At 43.3% G+C, this 17,880-nt stretch overlaps 1 protein-coding gene across 2 annotated transcripts in view; it reads left to right on the forward strand.

The window, feature by feature from the left end:
• The window catches only part of TNFAIP6 (TNF alpha induced protein 6), a 31,345-nt gene extending 17,955 nt beyond the window's left edge, over positions 1-13,390 (forward strand). For both annotated transcript variants that reach the window (XM_069985086.1, XM_069985087.1), the window contains exons 3-6: positions 4,041-4,202; positions 7,172-7,400; positions 8,417-8,457; positions 12,118-13,390. In XM_069985086.1, coding sequence (XP_069841187.1) covers positions 4,041-4,202; positions 7,172-7,400; positions 8,417-8,457; positions 12,118-12,275 — 590 coding nt within the window. In that variant the 3' untranslated portion in view covers positions 12,276-13,390. The remainder of the gene's footprint in view (positions 1-4,040; positions 4,203-7,171; positions 7,401-8,416; positions 8,458-12,117) is intronic.
• The last annotated feature ends 4,490 nt before the right edge of the window (positions 13,391-17,880 follow it).

Genomic DNA, 17,880 nt, shown 5'->3' on the forward strand with positions numbered 1-17,880 from the left:
GCATGGCGACGGTTTATGCCCAAGCACAGGTCCGGTATGAAACATTGGGGGTGGGCCGCCGGAATCCAGTGTGACAAAATCCCCTCCCCTCTGTCACATGGCTCCATTAGAATCAGTGGAGTCAAGTCACAGAGGAGAGATCATCACACTGGGGGCCTGCCCCCTAGTGCAGGTGGGACAGTTCCATGCAGCTGATTAATACACATTGCAAACTTATATAACTTTGTAATGTGTGTACGCTGGGGAACGCCGGAGTTGTCCTTTAATAATCCACTGATTCTAATACAAACTTCGGCTATGTTCACATTTGGTAAGAGACCGGTTGTTCCGTGTCCCAGCCGGGTCATGGAACAGCCAGTCTTAGAAAAGATCATCCCCGCCAGTACTGCAGTACTGGCCAGATGATTTTTAGTGCCGTTGTGTTCTGATGCAGGTGCATCCATGCGCGCCCGCATCAGAACTCTCCACTACACACAATGGAGTGTGCGGCCTGAGCCGCACGCTCCATAGTGTTTACTCACAGGGTTTTTATTAAATAGAAGCCGCAGAAAACTGACATGTCAGTTTCTCGTGGTGCCGCTAGGGATCCCGCCAGAGTGTATACTATGGGGGAGATTTATCAAACATAGTTTAAAGTGAAAGTGGCTCAGTTGCCCCTAGCAACCAATCAGATTCCACCTTTCATTTCCAAAGAGTCTGTGAGGAGTGAGAGGTGGAATCTGATTGGTTGCTAGGGGCAACTGAGCCAGTTTCACTTTACACCATGTTTGATCAATCTCCCCCTATGTGTATACATTCTGGCCGAGATTCCCTCAGCCTGCAGCACAACGTAACAACGGCCGTGATTATAGCGGAACTTACGTTGTGTGAACATAGCCTTCTTATGTAAAAATATTTTAAACCTCAGACTTGTCCATGTAAAGGGTTGACATCTCCCCTAAGAAGCTCGAGGGGGATTCACTTCCCCAAACATCTGCAATTCATTGAATTTTGGCAAGGGTTAAATAATGGCATTGTGTCGTACAGAAGTGATAGGGCGCTTACAATTCTCCATGTGCTCAATAATATGAGATCATTTCCTTTGAAATGCTAGACACGCAAACAGAAACCTTTCTGTCAACTTCACATTTCTTCACGACTTGTGAAAACCATAATTGGTGCTAAGCTAAACCAGAATGGCTGTTGCTTAATATACTGGACGGGGAAGAATCTAAACCTCACTGGCTTCCTGAATGTATCAAAACCACAGGAAAGTAGATATGTATAAGACTCATGTAAGGCACTTAAAGGGGTTGTTCACAAAAGAAATTCTTTCAGATCAAGTAGTGCCAGAAAATGCCAGAGATTTGTAATTTACATCTATTAAAAAATCTCAAGCCTTCCAGTACTTATCAGCTGCTGTGTGTCCTGCAGGAAGTGGTGTATTCTTTCCAGTCTGACACAGTGCTCTCTGCTGCCACCTCTGTCCATGTCAGGAACTGTCAAGAACAGTAGGAAATCATCATAAAAAACCTCTCCTGCTGTCTATATTGGAAAGAATACCACTTCCTGCAGGACATACAGCAGCTGATAAGTACTGGAAGAACTACCCCTTTAATGCCAAATGTGTCTCCAAAGTTAAAGGAGAAGTCCGGCCAAAATTTGTATTACAGTATTGTATTGCTCCCTAAAAGTTATATAAATCACCAATATACACTTATTACAGGAAATGCTTATAAAGTGCTTTTTTCCCTGCTCTTACTACTACATCAAGGCTTCACTTCCTGGATAACATGGTGATGTCACTTCCTGGATAACATGGTGATGTCACTTCCTGGATAACATGGTGATGTCACTTCCTGGGTAACATAGTGATGTCATGACCCGACTCCCAGAGCTGTGCGGGCTGTGGCTGCTGGAGAGGATGATGGCAGAGATATGCTCAGTGTCCCTCCAGTGCCCTGTGTCCCTCAGTGTCCCCCTGCCATCATCCTCTCCAGCAGCCACAGCTCGCACAGCTCTGGGAGTCAGGTCGTGCCATCACCATTTTATCCAGGAAGTGACATCACCATGTTATCCAGGAAGTGACATCACTATTTTATCCAGGAAGTGACATCACCATGTTATCCAGGAAGTGACGTCACTATTTTATCCAGGAAGTGAAGCCTTGATGCAGCAGTAAGTGCAGGGAAAAAAGCACTTTATAAGCATTTTCGGTAAGAAGTGTATATTGGTGATTTGTATAACTTTCAGGGGCCAAAACAATACTTTAATAAAAATTTTCGCCGGACTTCTCCTTTAAGGGCAGGATCCTGTTACCAGGGAGCAGTGCATTATGGGAAATCAGATGACCTCTTTAAAGGGGTCACCTGCTTTATTTTAGAAGAGTCCCTGCTGCTCAAGCCACAGAGATCAGAGATACTTTAAGAAGGCTTCCGGCATCAGATGCTCAATTTGCCTACAGCACCCCTAGAGGGTCAAGAAAGGATTACATAGTTCCTATTGAAACATGGACTGTCTGTTTATGTAAAACATACTGTAGATGTACTATGTACCCCAGAACAAGAGAAGGCCTTTGTAGCCGTTCTCCACTTGGAATGAAAAGGAAGAATCCTGAATGGAGGATTACAGAATAGATTATTCCAAATATAAGTTTTCTAAATCAGACTAGCCCCATTTTTGTTAGGCTGGATGTCAAGACAGCTTGAGGCTGAACTGCAGTCTGAATTAGCCCTGTGGCACCTTTATTCTGAGAATTATAGGAGGTGGACTCCCAAGAATTAGGAAGTAATGGTATATCCTGGCAATATGTTTTCATTAAAAGCCTTATTGTTATTTCCAATAACTCTTGATAGGTCTTTAGACATATCAAAAGGTAACTGATCGCCCTTGAGATTCACTGAGATCCCGATACATAGCCGGGGGAGTGTGTGGCAGTGTTCTCTACAAGGGACAACTTTATTGAACAAGTCTTATTTAATTGAAAGTCATACACCCCCCCCCCCCCCCCCCGACTGTATGTCGAAATTTCAGCAGGTCTCAGCAGAATGTCATGCCATGCCAAATGGCCTCCAAGGAGCAAGATTTTATACTATAAATTTTTTTTCCAGTAACGAGGACCTGTGGCTTGTTGCTCTCCAGATTGAGGTCCAGTCACACTTCATCCTACCTGTTAATAAGGACCTAAACTGCCAAAAGGGAGGTTACCATCTCTTTGTTCTCAAGTAGGACACCTACAAACAACTATATAGTAGTCATTACCTCCTTTACAATCTTTAGTCACATTGCATAGACCAGGGGTGTAAAACTGGCTGCAATATGACAATTGCCATCATGCCTGGAGAGCCAAAGCTTTGGCTGTCAAGGGATGATGGGAACCATAGTTGTGAAACAGCTGGAGGACAAGAGTTGGACAACCATGGCATAGACTGCCAAAGAGTTGGTTACCACTAATCACATGTCAAGGGTGCATGAACCTGAGCACTGTTCCAGGTTGGAAACCAATCGTGGTAACATACCAGTTAACTGTCTAGGCTTTCTTTAGAACATTCTCCAAAATGGCTGCTGAAGAGTGGGGCGAATGGGTGAGGAAAGAAGAAAAACGGGAAGACGGAGTGGTGCAGAGCTAGACATCCCTCCAGACAGTTGCAATTTTTTATCTGTCATGGGATTATTTTTGTCCACTGTCAGATTACCACGATTTCTGCACTACTATTATGTTCTCGCATTGAATGAGTTGCGCGTAAACCGTATAAAATGAATACATCACATTCCCGACCAGAACAAACATCTTGTGTTTGCATTTACATCCAATAAACCTCCCAGGGTCTTCCCATGCTGAGCAATGTAAGTGGTTTTATATGTACCGTGTATCTGAGCAAACATCAAGTTAAACTGACCGAGGATTGCAGGAGGCACGCCAACATCTGATCTCCAATGTCATGTGCAACCGTGGAACAAATTACAAGCCATTAAACGCAATTATGCCTTACTGTATCCCAGAAAGCTACGGAAAACATGTTTCCTCTGTACAATATGGTCTCATTGTGTGTACTCTGCAGGGTTCCATGTCTGTGCCGCAGGATGGCTACACAAGGGAAGAGTGGGCTACCCCATAGTCAAGCCAACGTTCAACTGTGGATTCGGAAAAAAAGGCATCATTGACTATGGATACCGGTTAAACAAGAGCGAAAGATGGGATGTCTACTGCTACAACCCACATGGTAAGGCACCTAGAAAGTCAGGCATAAGTCAATAATTTGAACAACTTTTTGAAATTTAGAAAACTTGTGTGTCAAGTACCAAGTCCGTTAATTTTGGAATCAATCCAGTTTGTTTAAACCAGAAGTGGGGAACCTTCGGCCCTCCAGTTGTTGCTAAACTACAATTTTCTATCATGCCTGGACAGCCAAAGGTACAGGAATGATTAGAATTTTAGTTTTGCAATAGCTGGAGGGCCGAAGGTTTCCAATCTCTGGTTTACACCAGTATCTTGGGTGGTCTTTATAGTGTGGTCTTTACAATTTAGCATTACAAATATCAGTTGATCCAGAGAAAGGCAGAAACAAGCCTGGAATATTACAAGATCAATTTATCATAAAGTAAATTTAACACCATAAATTATCAGAAAAAAAATAAAAGAGGGACCATACAATCGTAGAAAATTGTTACTTCATGGAGAATACAGATGGACCATTGCTCCAAATAACTGATTATAATGTGAACAGTATATAGGGTGGCCCCATGCTTCCTTGAGCCATGACCTTCTGAATCAGATCAGTCACGGGTCACACTTACCTACAGCTAAAAAAAAAAGGCTTCTTTATCTAGCAGTAAGGGTCATTTAACGGGTCGGCTTTGACGGTACATTGGAAGTAAGTCATCACATGGAAATGGCTCTTTTAATGGCTCCCAAAAGCACTAGCGCAAACTAACTTTTTTATTATCTTTAGACTGCAATAAAAAAAGATTAGCATTTTTGAGGTTAAAGATCCCAGTATAAAGGTTTATAATGCGACAATGTAAAACCACATCCTTCCACCCAAATATGAGATCCATGCCAAATGACATAAGTCACATGGAAATAGTAAAAGAGTATACCACCGAGATGGTTAAAGGGCGTTAGTTGAGTTCCAGGGACCAGAACGAGTAGGACTTTTTCTGCTACCCAAACAACCCCTTTAAAGTGACTGTACCACCAGGCCCAGGCTGAAGCACTGGAGGCGGTGCCGACCCACCCTTAGTGGAAGGAAACCCCACCCCTCTATGATAGGGTTCCATTGGAGGGGCTGGGGTTTCTTCCCACTGGGGGTGGGTCAGCCTGGGCCTGGTGGTACAGTCACTTTAAGGGCCTAATAGAGAAAACCATTTTTGTATTCATTGATCTGCATGTTAGTCCATCTCTTTGTGAATTGCATTGTTCTGTTTTACTTTGTTTTCATGGTCTTGTTGTCATCATTTGGTTTTACATCAAAACCTAAAGCAGTAAGTGCTATATAAATATGCAATGGGCGATGTTTACCTTTGCAGAATGAGAATGGTCATAGAAGTAATCTGCTACTATATACTATATTGGTGCCAGAAGAATTTATAGGAGGTATTCAATAGTTACAATTATACAATGATGGGAGTGTTATTGCGAGAATTTGTAGGCTGTGCCAGTGCTCAGGCCTGGTGACCACTTAGGTACTGGAGAAGGCCCTGAGTAGTGATGAGCGAACATCCCAATGTTGGTTCGGATCCTGAACAGGAACATTAAAAAAAAATATTGTGATCAGTTTGTGTTTACCAAACATTCTCAAACAAAAACAAACATATAGTAGATGTGTACATTTTGGTACAGATAATCAGGTGTAAGGCATAAATTATGCAGTTGCGTAAGTTCACAAGTTTGAATATGTTCGAAAATGATCAATATAACCATTCTGATCATCGAACAAATTGATCATGATCAACGAACAGGAACAATTAGCGGCATTTTGGTACGAACATTTGAACATTTACAAACATGTTCGCTCATCACTAGCCCTGAGCACCAGGATGATAAACAAACCTTACATCATGGCAGCCAGGAGATCCCAATGGAACCATGACCCTATGAAGCACGGAGCCACTTATTATACAGAGGAAACACCCTGGGTCTAGACGGTATTTAGGTTATAAGAATAATATTGCTGTGAGAAGTATTGCTCATCTAGAAACCTTTAATCAAGTAATCTGGAGAAGACCAACCCAGTAAATAAAATGTTAATGGAGATGAAAGAAGACAAGTGGCTATAGAATTATCATAGGAAGCCAGGAAAGAAACTGCAAAACATTGTATGGCAAGAAAACATTTCATTGCGCCAAATGGATAACAGCAGATAATGAATTGGTAACATTGGAAAATACCGATAATACGCTGAAACACGGTCAAGTGTGGGAAATACTGGATTATGATACATAGACCATGAGGCCATGAATAACTTGAGAGCATAGATACAGCTAATGTTTATCTGAAGAATAAACAGTGATACTTATGTCATGGTTAAATATACAATGCTAGTAGAGATGAGCGTTAACTGGAGCATCCCCGAGTCCATTCAGCATTTGATTACCGGTGGCTAAAGATGTTGGATGCAGCCCTAAGGCTTCCTGGAAACGTGGATACATTAATAGGTTGTATCTATGTTTTCCAGGACTCTTTAGGACTGCATCCAACATCTTCAGCCACCGCTAATCAAATGCCAAACGATCGGACTCGGACAAACCCAGTGGCGTTACTGGAAATGCCTTGGCCCCATAGCAAACTTTTGATTGGGCCCCCTCCCAACTGACCACTAAGCCGTAAAGTGTAGTCATAACTGCAGTGCTTTTAGTTAAAGGAACATTTATAGATCCCCGTAGGCCTGCTTGGCCAACTCCTTCTGCAAATGATGACAGCATAGGGGGCCCAGTGTATTGCAGGAGCAGGCCATGGGGCCCCCTGATGTGGTGGGCCCCATAGCAGCCAATATGGCTGCTACAGTGGTAGTTACACACCTGGACAAAACCCAGCTTGCTCCAGGTTCGCTCATCTCCAGTGAGGACACTTCTTTCTTGTTCTCCAAGCCCGATAAAACCAACCCTTGAGGAGTTCTTTTTTTCTTTAACCCCCTCCTATACATACCCCATATATTGACCAATATTTGCTTTTTTTTTTTTTTTTTTCCAGCAAAGGAGTGTGGTGGGGTGTTCACCGAGCAAGAGCGAATCATTAAATCTCCAGGATATCCGAATGAATATGAGAATGAACAAATCTGTTACTGGCACATTCGGGTTAATATAGGCCAGCCTATTCTCCTGCAGTTTCTAGAGATGGATATTGAAGAAGACACCGACTGTCTGTCTGACTACCTGGAAATATACGACAGCTATGACGATCTTCATGGATTCGTGGGAAGGTAATTCAATTGATATATAAGGTCAGGCTAGATCTAAGTGCTGATAGTCTATGATCAATCGTCCTCCGACAAGCAATAGTTGAATAGTTGAAGTACATGAGCTGAGATCTTCCAGCGTATCCTGCTTGTTCAGTGTCTGCACAGTGTTATCAATTTTATACCGTGCACTGTACAGTAATCTAAAAAAGATAGTATTAAAGGGGTACTCCAGTGAAAATCTTTTTCTTTCAAATCAAATGGTTTCAGAAAATTATATATATTTTTAATTTTCTTCTTTTAAAAAAATCTGATGTATGTCCTGCAGGAAGTGGTGTATTCTTTGCAGTCTGACACAGTGATTTCTGCTGCCACCTCTGTCCGTGGCAGGAACAGTCCAGAGTAGTAGCAAATCCCCATAGAAAACCTCTCCTGACATGGACAGAGGGGGCAGCAGAGAGCACCGTGTCAGACTGCAAAGAATAAACCACTTCCTGCAGGACATACAGCAGCTGATCAGTACTGGACTTGAGATTTTTAAATATAAGTCAATTAAAAATCTATTTAACTTTCTGAAACCAGTTGATCATAAAGAAAAAGATTTCTGCCGGTGTACCACTTTAACTTTCTGATAACGTTGTGCAGTAAAAAAATATATCTACTGTATGTTTCTAGGGCTGTCCACAAGCTTGCTGACTGTTTCCAATGACAGGAGCAGAATTGTGACTGGATCCCTGAACTGTAGGACAAGCATAGCATAAGTCATTCAATATGTTTACAAAGCCACTCAGCCTTTTATATACAACGTGGTGAAGGGTGTCTACAGGCGAAGCAGTGATTAATGGACGGATACAGAGATTTAGTCATAATCAGGAAAAGCTTCCAATGTATTGTTAATAACATAAATGCTAATATTTATTAGGCTTGGATATAATCCCTGGCAATATCAGCAAACTAATACAAACTATTTCACAACTAGATTTCACATAAAAGACTAAAAGATACATTTTTTTTGTGCTTTCTGTTGTTTTTTTCTCTAGATTTTGTGGAGACATGATTCCCGAGGACATCATCAGTTCAGGTATTACTGAAGTTTAGCTGGGAACTTGTTTGACTATATAAAACTTGGCAGTTATAGGCCATGTTCACACTCTGTAAAACATCGGCTGTTCTGTGACCCGGGCCAAGTCACAGAACGGATAGTGTTTGAGAAGATCATCCTGGCTGGTACTGCAGTACATGCCAGACGATCTTCATTTCTGATGAATTGGGATGTGGGCGTATCCCTGTGCGCCCGCATCCCAATTCACCGCTGCTCACGCTCCATTGTGTGCACTGACATGTCTTCTGTGGCCGCTATTCAATGAATAGTGGCCGCAGAAAACTGACATGTCAGTTTTTTGTGCGGCCGCTAGTGATTCTGGATGGATTGTATACCATGGAGGAAATTTATGAAAGGGTGTAAATATACACCTGGTGTAAACTGCCCACAGCAGCCAATCACAGCTCCTCTTATATTTTACCAGAGCTGAAAGGTGTATATTTACATCCTTTCATAGATCTCCCCTTATGTGTATACACTCCGGTCGGGATTCCCTGCAAATCGGCATTAACAGCCGTGATTAATACTTAACTTACGTTGTGTGAACATGGTCTCACATTGCTTCCATACCTTACCATGAATACTATATTTAGGGTGCGTTCACACCTACAGGATCTGCAGTAGATCTGCAGCAGATTTGATGCTGTGTTCAGTTATTTAAATGAAATCTGCTGCAGAAAATCAGCTGCAGATCCTGTAGGTGTGAACGCACCATTAATGTTTTTTTAATAACCTTTATAAGATAAAGAGGACAATTTTACAAATAACATATCAATACATTCCCCATACAGATTTCAAAAACATATCTACCTCCCCCCCCCCCCCCCCCCCCACACACACACGCAATTATAAAAAAAATTCTTATTTGGGAAAGGAGCAGCCTTCTCCTGATCCATCCCTCATAGTAACCTTTGTTTATTCTAGTATTCCCTAAGGGTCCTATTCCACGGGCCGAGGAGGGCCCAATCAACGATGTAAACGAGCGGCGATCTGCTAGATCGCCGCTCGTTTACTGGGCCTATTCCACGGCCTGATGATCGTTGAACGAGGGCTGCAGGGACATCGTTACCGATGTCCTTGCAGCCCTTGCAGCATCATACATTACCTGTCCAGGCTTCTTCTCCGCGCTGTCTTCATCCCCGGGTCCCGCGCGCTCTATCTTCAGAATGGCCGGTCAGCTGACAGGCCGCACTCAGCCAATCACCGGCCATTCTGAAGATAAAGCGCACGGGACCCGGGGATGAAGGCAGCGCGGAGAAGAAGCCTGGACAGGTAATGTATGATGCTGCTGCTTGTCAAATCGTCGGTCGCCCGCCGCGCACCGCTATTCAACCATAGAGATGCGCGGTGGGGGAACGATGATTTTAGGTCTGGCCCTAAATGAACGATCAGCCGATGACACGATCATTGGCTGATCGTTCTCTCTATTTCACCGAACGATAATCGGCCGAATCGGGCCAAATGGGGCCGAACCGGACGATTATCGTTACTGTGGAATAGGGCCCTAAGAGTCCATTTACACAGAAAGATTATCTGACAGATTATCTGCCAAAGATCTGAAGCCAAAGCCAGAAAGAGACTATAAACAGAGATGAGGTCATAAAAGAAAGCCTGTAATTTCTCCTCTTTTTAAATCCATTTCTGGGTTTGGCTTCAAATCATTCGCGCATAATCTGTCAGATAATCTTTCTGCGTAAATGGACCCTTAGAGCCCTATTATACGGGACGAATATCATGCAGAAAATCGTTATATCGTTCCAATTTAAACGATAACCGTCCTGTGTAATTGCAAGAAACGATCGAAAAATGGTTTGTGTGTGGTTGATCATTGATTTAGATCTGACCCTGAAATCATTGTTAATCGTTCGTTGTAATTTCCCATTTGTTCACTAATCGTTTAGTGTAATTGCACCTCGTTCCTTCATTTGCTAGGATTAGAGTAAACAATCGTTGTAACAACCATAACTAACGACTATCGTACTGTGTAATATGGTGAACGATTTCAGGTTAACAATAAACAATCGTTAGCAATTGTTTATCGTTAGTCGTGAAAAATCGCTTAGTTTAATAGAATCCTTCTCCTCTTTTCCCATTTTTATCCCCTGTATTACCATGTGGGAAAAAAATGTAAACCACACAATATATTTTCTTAAATGGGTAGTGCGGCACTAAACTTTAATTCACAAAATAACACACATTACAAAGTTATACAACCCACCCACTCTAGACCCGGAAGTGTGGTGCATTATACTTACCGCATTCGTGTCGACCCCCGGCTGCCATCTTGTGACAATGACGTCATCTTAAGGAGGCCGGCTGGACCGCTCCAGCCATCCCTCATGCTGGCCCTCCTCTGCCGCGTCATCAGCTGCTCAGCCGCGATTGGCTGAGCAGGCTGAGCAGCTAATGACGCGCCAGTGTGTGAGCATAGCTTTTCAGTGTTTTCAATCCACTGCTGATCTGAAAAATACTGACCAAAATACTGAGCAAAAATACTGTGTGAAGATAGTCTAAGGGTGTGTTCACACGTTCCGGAATCACAGCAAATTTCATGCTGCGAATTCCGAGAACTGTCATTTTGAATAGGTAGGTAAAGCGCCATCCCCCTTAACCCGCGCTGGCCCTGTGAATACTTTACCCGTCTGTCCCGCTCAGCCAATCAGTGCAATGTCCCGCCACAGCCACTGAATGGCTGAGCGGGACGTTACGGAGCTAAGAGCCACCGCAGCAGGTCGAGCCGCTGCGGGTTAAGGGGGATGGCACTTTACTCTTAGCGGAATGAAAATTCCGCTTCGAGTATGTAAACCCGATCAAAATGACAGGGAAACGTACAGGGAAACGTAGCGGATTTCGCTGAGGGACTCGCAGCGTGAAATCTGCTGCGATTCCAATATGTTTGAAGCTACCCTAAGGCTATGGTTACACATAGTTAAGACTGGCCATTCCGTGACCAGGCCAGGTCACGGAACGGAACGGCCAGCCTCAGAAAAGATCATCCCAGACGGCTGCTATTCACTGAATAGCAGCCGCAGATAACTGACATGTCAGTTTTCTACGGGGCCATTAGGGATCCTGGCCGGAGTGTATACTATGTATCTCTAATGCTATGTTCACACTTTGTAAGAGATTGGATGTTCCATGACCTGGCCGGGTCATGGAACGGCCGGTCTCTGCTAAGATCTTTATGGCCGTAGTGTTCTGATGAAGGCGCATCAGCGCGCGCCCGTATAAGAACTCCATATAGGACACAATGAAGCAAGCGACCGGAGCCGCTCACTTCATTGTGTGAACTGACAAGGTTTCCTACGGTTGCAATTCATTGAATTGCGGCCGCAGAAAAGTGACATGTCAGTTCTTTGCGGCGCCGCACGCGATCCAGGCCGGAACGTATACGATGTAGAGGCATTGTTCCACCCTGCACAAAGTATGACCGTTGTTGCCGATGGCAACAACGGCCGTACTTTTACGAACTGTGAACATAGCCTAAAACTGTATCCAGAACCAAGTAATTATAATTACACCAAGCAAATAATCAAGGGTGTTATTCTATCATTTCTGCGGAGATCTGCACCCAGAGTTGTAAAAATATTACCAGTCCTTACCCATACGTTCCAGTGACCTTTTTTCCTCTTGTTTCAGGGAACGTCATGACGTTGAAGTTCTTGTCGGACAGCTCCATCACAGGGGGAGGCTTTCAAATCAAATACACAGCACTGGAGCCGCACTTCATCCAAGGAATCGACACAAACTCCACGGACCGAGCCGACAGTGACTTTTCACATCACAACACTGAATAAAAAACATTTACACAGGACGTCTTCAAAGGCAAAGAGCAAGCGAAAGGGTTTGGATGGCGGTGATTCATCTGTCCTCGCTCCGGCTGATGCCGACCGTTCTGGGCAAAGCTCCAGCTGACTTGAACGAGAGATGACTGGAACACTTGACGTCCAGCAGACTTTGATAAATTACTTCTTCAAGTTTCCGTGTTGCAAATTTTAGTGACCGAGATGACGAATGACGAGAAAGCTGGTTGACATGTTGACATCTGGACGTTGTGGGCACAGACTTGGGGCGGTCCAGTTTCAGCACATTAAGGTTATTTGTTGCATAATGAGTTTTACAGTTTTCCCATATACTTTCTCAATCAATCCTTTGTTGGTTTTCTAGATCTCTGCTTAATGTTAGTTAAAGGGGTACTCCGCTTGGGGGGGGGGGAATCCAGCGCTGGAGAGGCACAGGGAGAAGTGAGTTAGTGTTTTTTTTTTATGGTCTCCCCAGAACACCCAAAGTGGATTCTGTAGCTTGCACCTGCTCGCAGGCTTTATTTTATGGTTCGCCAGATTCCGCCATCTCCCCGCAGAATGTACCCACTCATTCTTCAGGCAGAATCTAGTAAACCATAGAATGAAGCCTATGGGAGTAGTATGGGAAATGCGCGCCACCCCCAGAGTCCGCAAGCGGGTGCGAGCTGCGGAATCTGCGGCGGTTGATTCATTGGGATTCTGTAGTGTGCACTTTCCCTTAATCTGGACAATTCCTGATATGGACAGAGGTGGCAGCAGAGAGCACTGTGTCAGACTGGAAAGCATACACAACTTCCTGCAAGACATACAGCAGCTGAGAAGTACTGGAAAACTGGAGACTTTTAAATAGAAGTAAATTACAAAACTGTACAATTTTCTGACTTCAGAATTATTTGTCGGAGTACCCCTTTAAGTGACAGCAAAAAGAGGTTTAGAAAACCATGCGAAAATAAGATACAGTATATACTTGGCAAACTGTACCACTTTTATTTATTCAGAACTGAAAATTTGTTTGTAGAAACTTGAATTTCCCCTTGAAGTATTATTATAATATATTATTAGTTGTTGGTTCCTTTGAGGCGGTTCAACCATCTCTGGAAATAATGTAAAGAAATTATTATGTATTACTTAAATTAAACTACAATTCAGATCTAAACCGTGGAGAACTCTGTAATGGTGTTCACAATAAAGAGCTTGGTATGAGAGGGAGTGTGTGTGTGTGTGGGGGGGGGGGGGTTGTCTTGTGGTGTTGAAATAAAGTTGAGTTGGTTTACTGCTTGTAAATGTGCAGCAGCTAATACAGAAGTGACAGTATAAGGTTTCTTAGTTAAAGCGGCACTATCAGCAGGTTCGGGCTAGTGAACCTGCTAATATAAGCCAGAAGCTTTTTAGCTTAGGACCGAAGTGCCGCTGTCCATACTCTTGTGGGGTCCGGTACTGGGCAGATTTTAGAAGATTGATGATATGCTAATTAGCATGTTCGGAGCATTTGGGGCGTTCCCCGTCTGCCTGGAGCACCCACTTGCAGTAACAAGGGGCCTAACTATGCCTATATGAATATGCATAGTAGGCGGGCCGGGAGGACAGGCTAGGCAGGCCGAGTGGGTGGTCCGGGCGGACGGGGAACACCCCAAATGCTCGGAATACGCTAATTAGCATATCAGCAATCATCCAAAATCTGCCAAGTACTGGACCCCACAAGAGTATTAACAGCGGCACTGTGGTCCTAAGGTGAATAGTGGCTGGCTTATATCAGCAGGTTCACTGGCCCGAACCTGTGCCGATTTAAAGTCTTGGAAACACACTTGACAAAGTTCCAATAAACACTTGATAACAGAACGACCAGATCTGTAGGATAAGTGCAGTGTAGGATGTTGTCATGTTGGTTTAGTTGTGCTGAGAGTAGCAGAGAGGAGGATGCCTTGAGAGTCTCAACCCATGTAGTACTGTGCTCTGCCGGGATGTTGGAGGATGAGGTAGAATACTTGTAAGAAGAATGAGAAGAATAATAAGAACACCTGGGCCTGTGTATTGACCTTTTACTTCAGTCTTTACACCACCTTATGCCTACTAGACTCGGCTGAACCTTCCTAATGGGTGACACAGGCCCCAGACCTCGTTACCTGGGATGAGCGGAATGCTGAGGGTTCCCTGCTGACACCCGCGCTGCGAGAGGGGTTTAACAGTGCATAGTGCTTTAGAGTGTAACTAGTGAAGAAGTTGGTAGTAGTGTGCTGTCTTGCGTCCTACTAAGACTGACTTAGGTACGGGGACCTGGCAGAGGGCCAGGGCCCAAACAGAACCACTGTCTAGAGCTATCTAGCGTGTGTCCTTCCGCCACAATGTCCAGAACGAAAGACTCTGCTCCTCCCCCACCCATGGGACTAAGTTCCTCTACAGCGTGTATGGTACGCTGTGATTGGGTGAAAGAGAGCAACAGAAGAAAGGAGGGAAATGATAGGAAAGAAGAAAGCAGAAATCCTACTGGTCTGTCGATTCTGGTGACACATTAACTTAATAACCCTTTGTGATCCTTCAGCTGTGCAGCTTCCATATATATATATATATATATATATATATATATATATATATATATATACACTACTGTTCAAAAGTTTGGGGTCACCCAAACAATTTTGAGTTTTCCATGAAAAGTCACAATTATTCACCACCATATGTTGTGAAATGAATAGAAAATAGAGTCAAGACATTGACAAGGTTAGAAATAATGATTTGTATGTGAAATAACATTATTTTTACATCACACTTTGCTTTCGTCAAAGAATCCTCCTTTTGCAGCAATTCCAGCATTGCACACCTTTGGCATTCTAGCTGTTAATCTGTTGAGGTAAGCTGGAGAAATTGCACCCCACGCTTCTAGAAGCAGCTCCCACAAGTTGGATTGGTTGGATGGGCACTTCTGGCGTACCATACGGTCAAGCTGCTCCAACAACAGCTCAATGGGGTTCAGATCTGGTGACTGCGCTGGCCACTCCATTACCTATGATAGAATACCAGCTGCTGCTTCTGCTGTAAATAGTTCTTGCACAATTTGGAGGTGTGTTTAGGGTCATTGTCCTGTTGTAGGATGAAATTGGCTCCAACCAAGCGCTGTCCACTGGGTATGGCATGGCGTTGCAAAATTGAGTGATAGCCTTCCTTATTCAAATCTCCCACCTTACCAGCACCAAAGCAAACCCAGACCATCACATTACCTCCACCATGCTTAACAGATGGCGTCAGGCATTCTTCCAGCATCTTTTCATTTGTTCTGCGTCTCACAAAAGTTCTTCTTTGTGATCCAAACACCTCAAACTTGGACTCATCCGTCCACAACACTTTTTTCCAGTCTTCCTCTGTCCAATGTCTTTGTTCTTTTGCCCATCTTAATCTTTTTCTTTTATTGGCCAGTCTCAGATATGGCTTTTTCTTTGCCACTCTGCCCTGAAGCCAAAATCCCGCAGCCGCCTCTTCACTGTCGATGTTGACACTGGTGTTTTGCGGGTACTATTTAATGAAGATGCCAGTTGGGGACCTGTGAGGCGTCTGTTTCTCAAACTAGAGACTCTAATGTGCTTATCTTCTTGCTTAGTTGTGCAACGCAGCCTCCCACTTCTTTTTCTACTCTGGTTAGAGCCTGTTTGTGCTGTCCTCTGAAGGGAGTAGTACACACCGTTGTCTTCAATTTCTTAGCAATTTCTTCCATGGAATAGCCTTCATTTCTAAGAACAAGAATAGACTGTCAAGTTTCAGATGAAAGTTCTCTTTTTCTGGCCATTTTGAGCGTTTAATTGACCCCACAAATGTGATGCTCCAGAAACACAATCTGCTCAAAGGAAGGTCAGTTTTGTAGCTTCTGTAACGAGCTAGACTGTTTTCAGATGTGTGAACATGATTGCACAAGGGTTTTCTAATCATCAATTAGCCTTCTGAGCCAATGAGCAAACACATTGTACCATTAGAACACTGGAGTGATAGTTGCTGGAAATAGGCCTCTATACACCTATGTAGATATTGCACCAAAAAACAGACATTTGCAGCTAGAATAGTCATTTACCACATTAGCAATGTATAGAGTGTATTTCTTTAAAGTTAGGACTAGTTTAAAGTTATCTTCATTGAAAAGTACAGTTCTTTTCCTTCAAAAATAAGGACATTTTCAATGTGACCCCAAACTTTTGAACGGTAGTGTATATACACATAATACAGTGACATCTAGTGGCTAACTTTTAGTACTACTTTTACCACGATAAGAATACAAAAAGTGCAGACTTCTGCGAAGGGTGTATATAACTGCAACACCACAGTCTGATTTCATAAAGATGTAAGTACAGGGGAATTCAAGGAAAGGAAAATGTGCAAATACTGTGAGCACTGCTGGACCGATGACCCGCCACTGATATTTAGTATCAGTATTTAGAATTTAAAAAGCACTCTCATAATGTATTTTTCCCCCATACAGTGCAAACTCACCCATCACTATTCCTGCAGTCTCATCTGTTTCATCCCAGCTCTGCTGCATCTATACATATCATTACTGCATAAAGGTCATGTGATCTCTGATCAGCCACCATCTCCACTGCCTTCTCTCTCTTTCAGATCTGGTCTCAATCCCATGATGCATCAGCACAGCATCACATAAGCAGCTGAAGCCTATACCATTTCTGCCTGCTGGGGGGACTGTGTAATAATCCTCATCTCTATATATTTCTAAATAAGCTGAAGGACTATGGGGGATATTTATCAAACATGGTGTAAAGTAGAATTGTCTTAGTTGCTCCTAGCAACCAATCAGATTCCACCTTTCATTTTCCAAAGAGTCTGTGAGGAATGAAAGGTGGAATCTGATTGGTTGGTGTAGTCAGATTTATCACCAGTTTGATAAATCTCCCCCAGTATGTATACAGCCAGGGGGACTGAACCATCATCACATATAGTGACAAGAGCCGTATAATCATCAGTAACCCTACTGGGAGTTTCTGCCCCCCTTCCCCCACCATTTCAAGTTGTGGTTGAGATGGTGACCCTACAGTGTGCTCAGAAACACATGTATTTTCCCAGGGGGTCACCATGAGATCATGTGACCCAATTTATGGAAAGGATTCCAGGGATTTTCAGATGAAGAAATAATTGTGTAGGAAAATACTAGCAGAAGATACGACATGCTCCCCCTAGTCTTTCCTTTCTAGAAATTAAAAGGGTATTCCTGGAAAAAAAAAGATCTATTTTTTACATTTGGTTAATAAATTTATATAACCTTATTGAAGAAAATGTAACTTTTTTTTTTTACATTTTTACATTGAGTGGCAGCAGAAAGGGGCAACACAGCCATCCTGTTGCCACTGCAGGGCTGCAGAAGCTCCAGTCCCAGCAAGGTTACAATAGAGAATATATTGCTGGTCATAGCCTTGAAGATCTGCTGGTAACCATTTTTCAGGGGGAGAAGTCTAGATGTAAGGAAGGTGTATTAGTAACTGAACAAATAAAATGTTCAAAAATTGCACAATAATTTGCAGTGTTACACACAATTTATGGAAGAAGCCATTAGGAAGAGGAAGGCTCGTGCTGTAGACTGGACACGTAGGTCAGGCTATGTACA

This window comes from Dendropsophus ebraccatus, chromosome 9, assembly GCF_027789765.1.
Source record: "Dendropsophus ebraccatus isolate aDenEbr1 chromosome 9, aDenEbr1.pat, whole genome shotgun sequence".
NCBI classification, from domain to species: domain Eukaryota; kingdom Metazoa; phylum Chordata; class Amphibia; order Anura; family Hylidae; genus Dendropsophus; species Dendropsophus ebraccatus.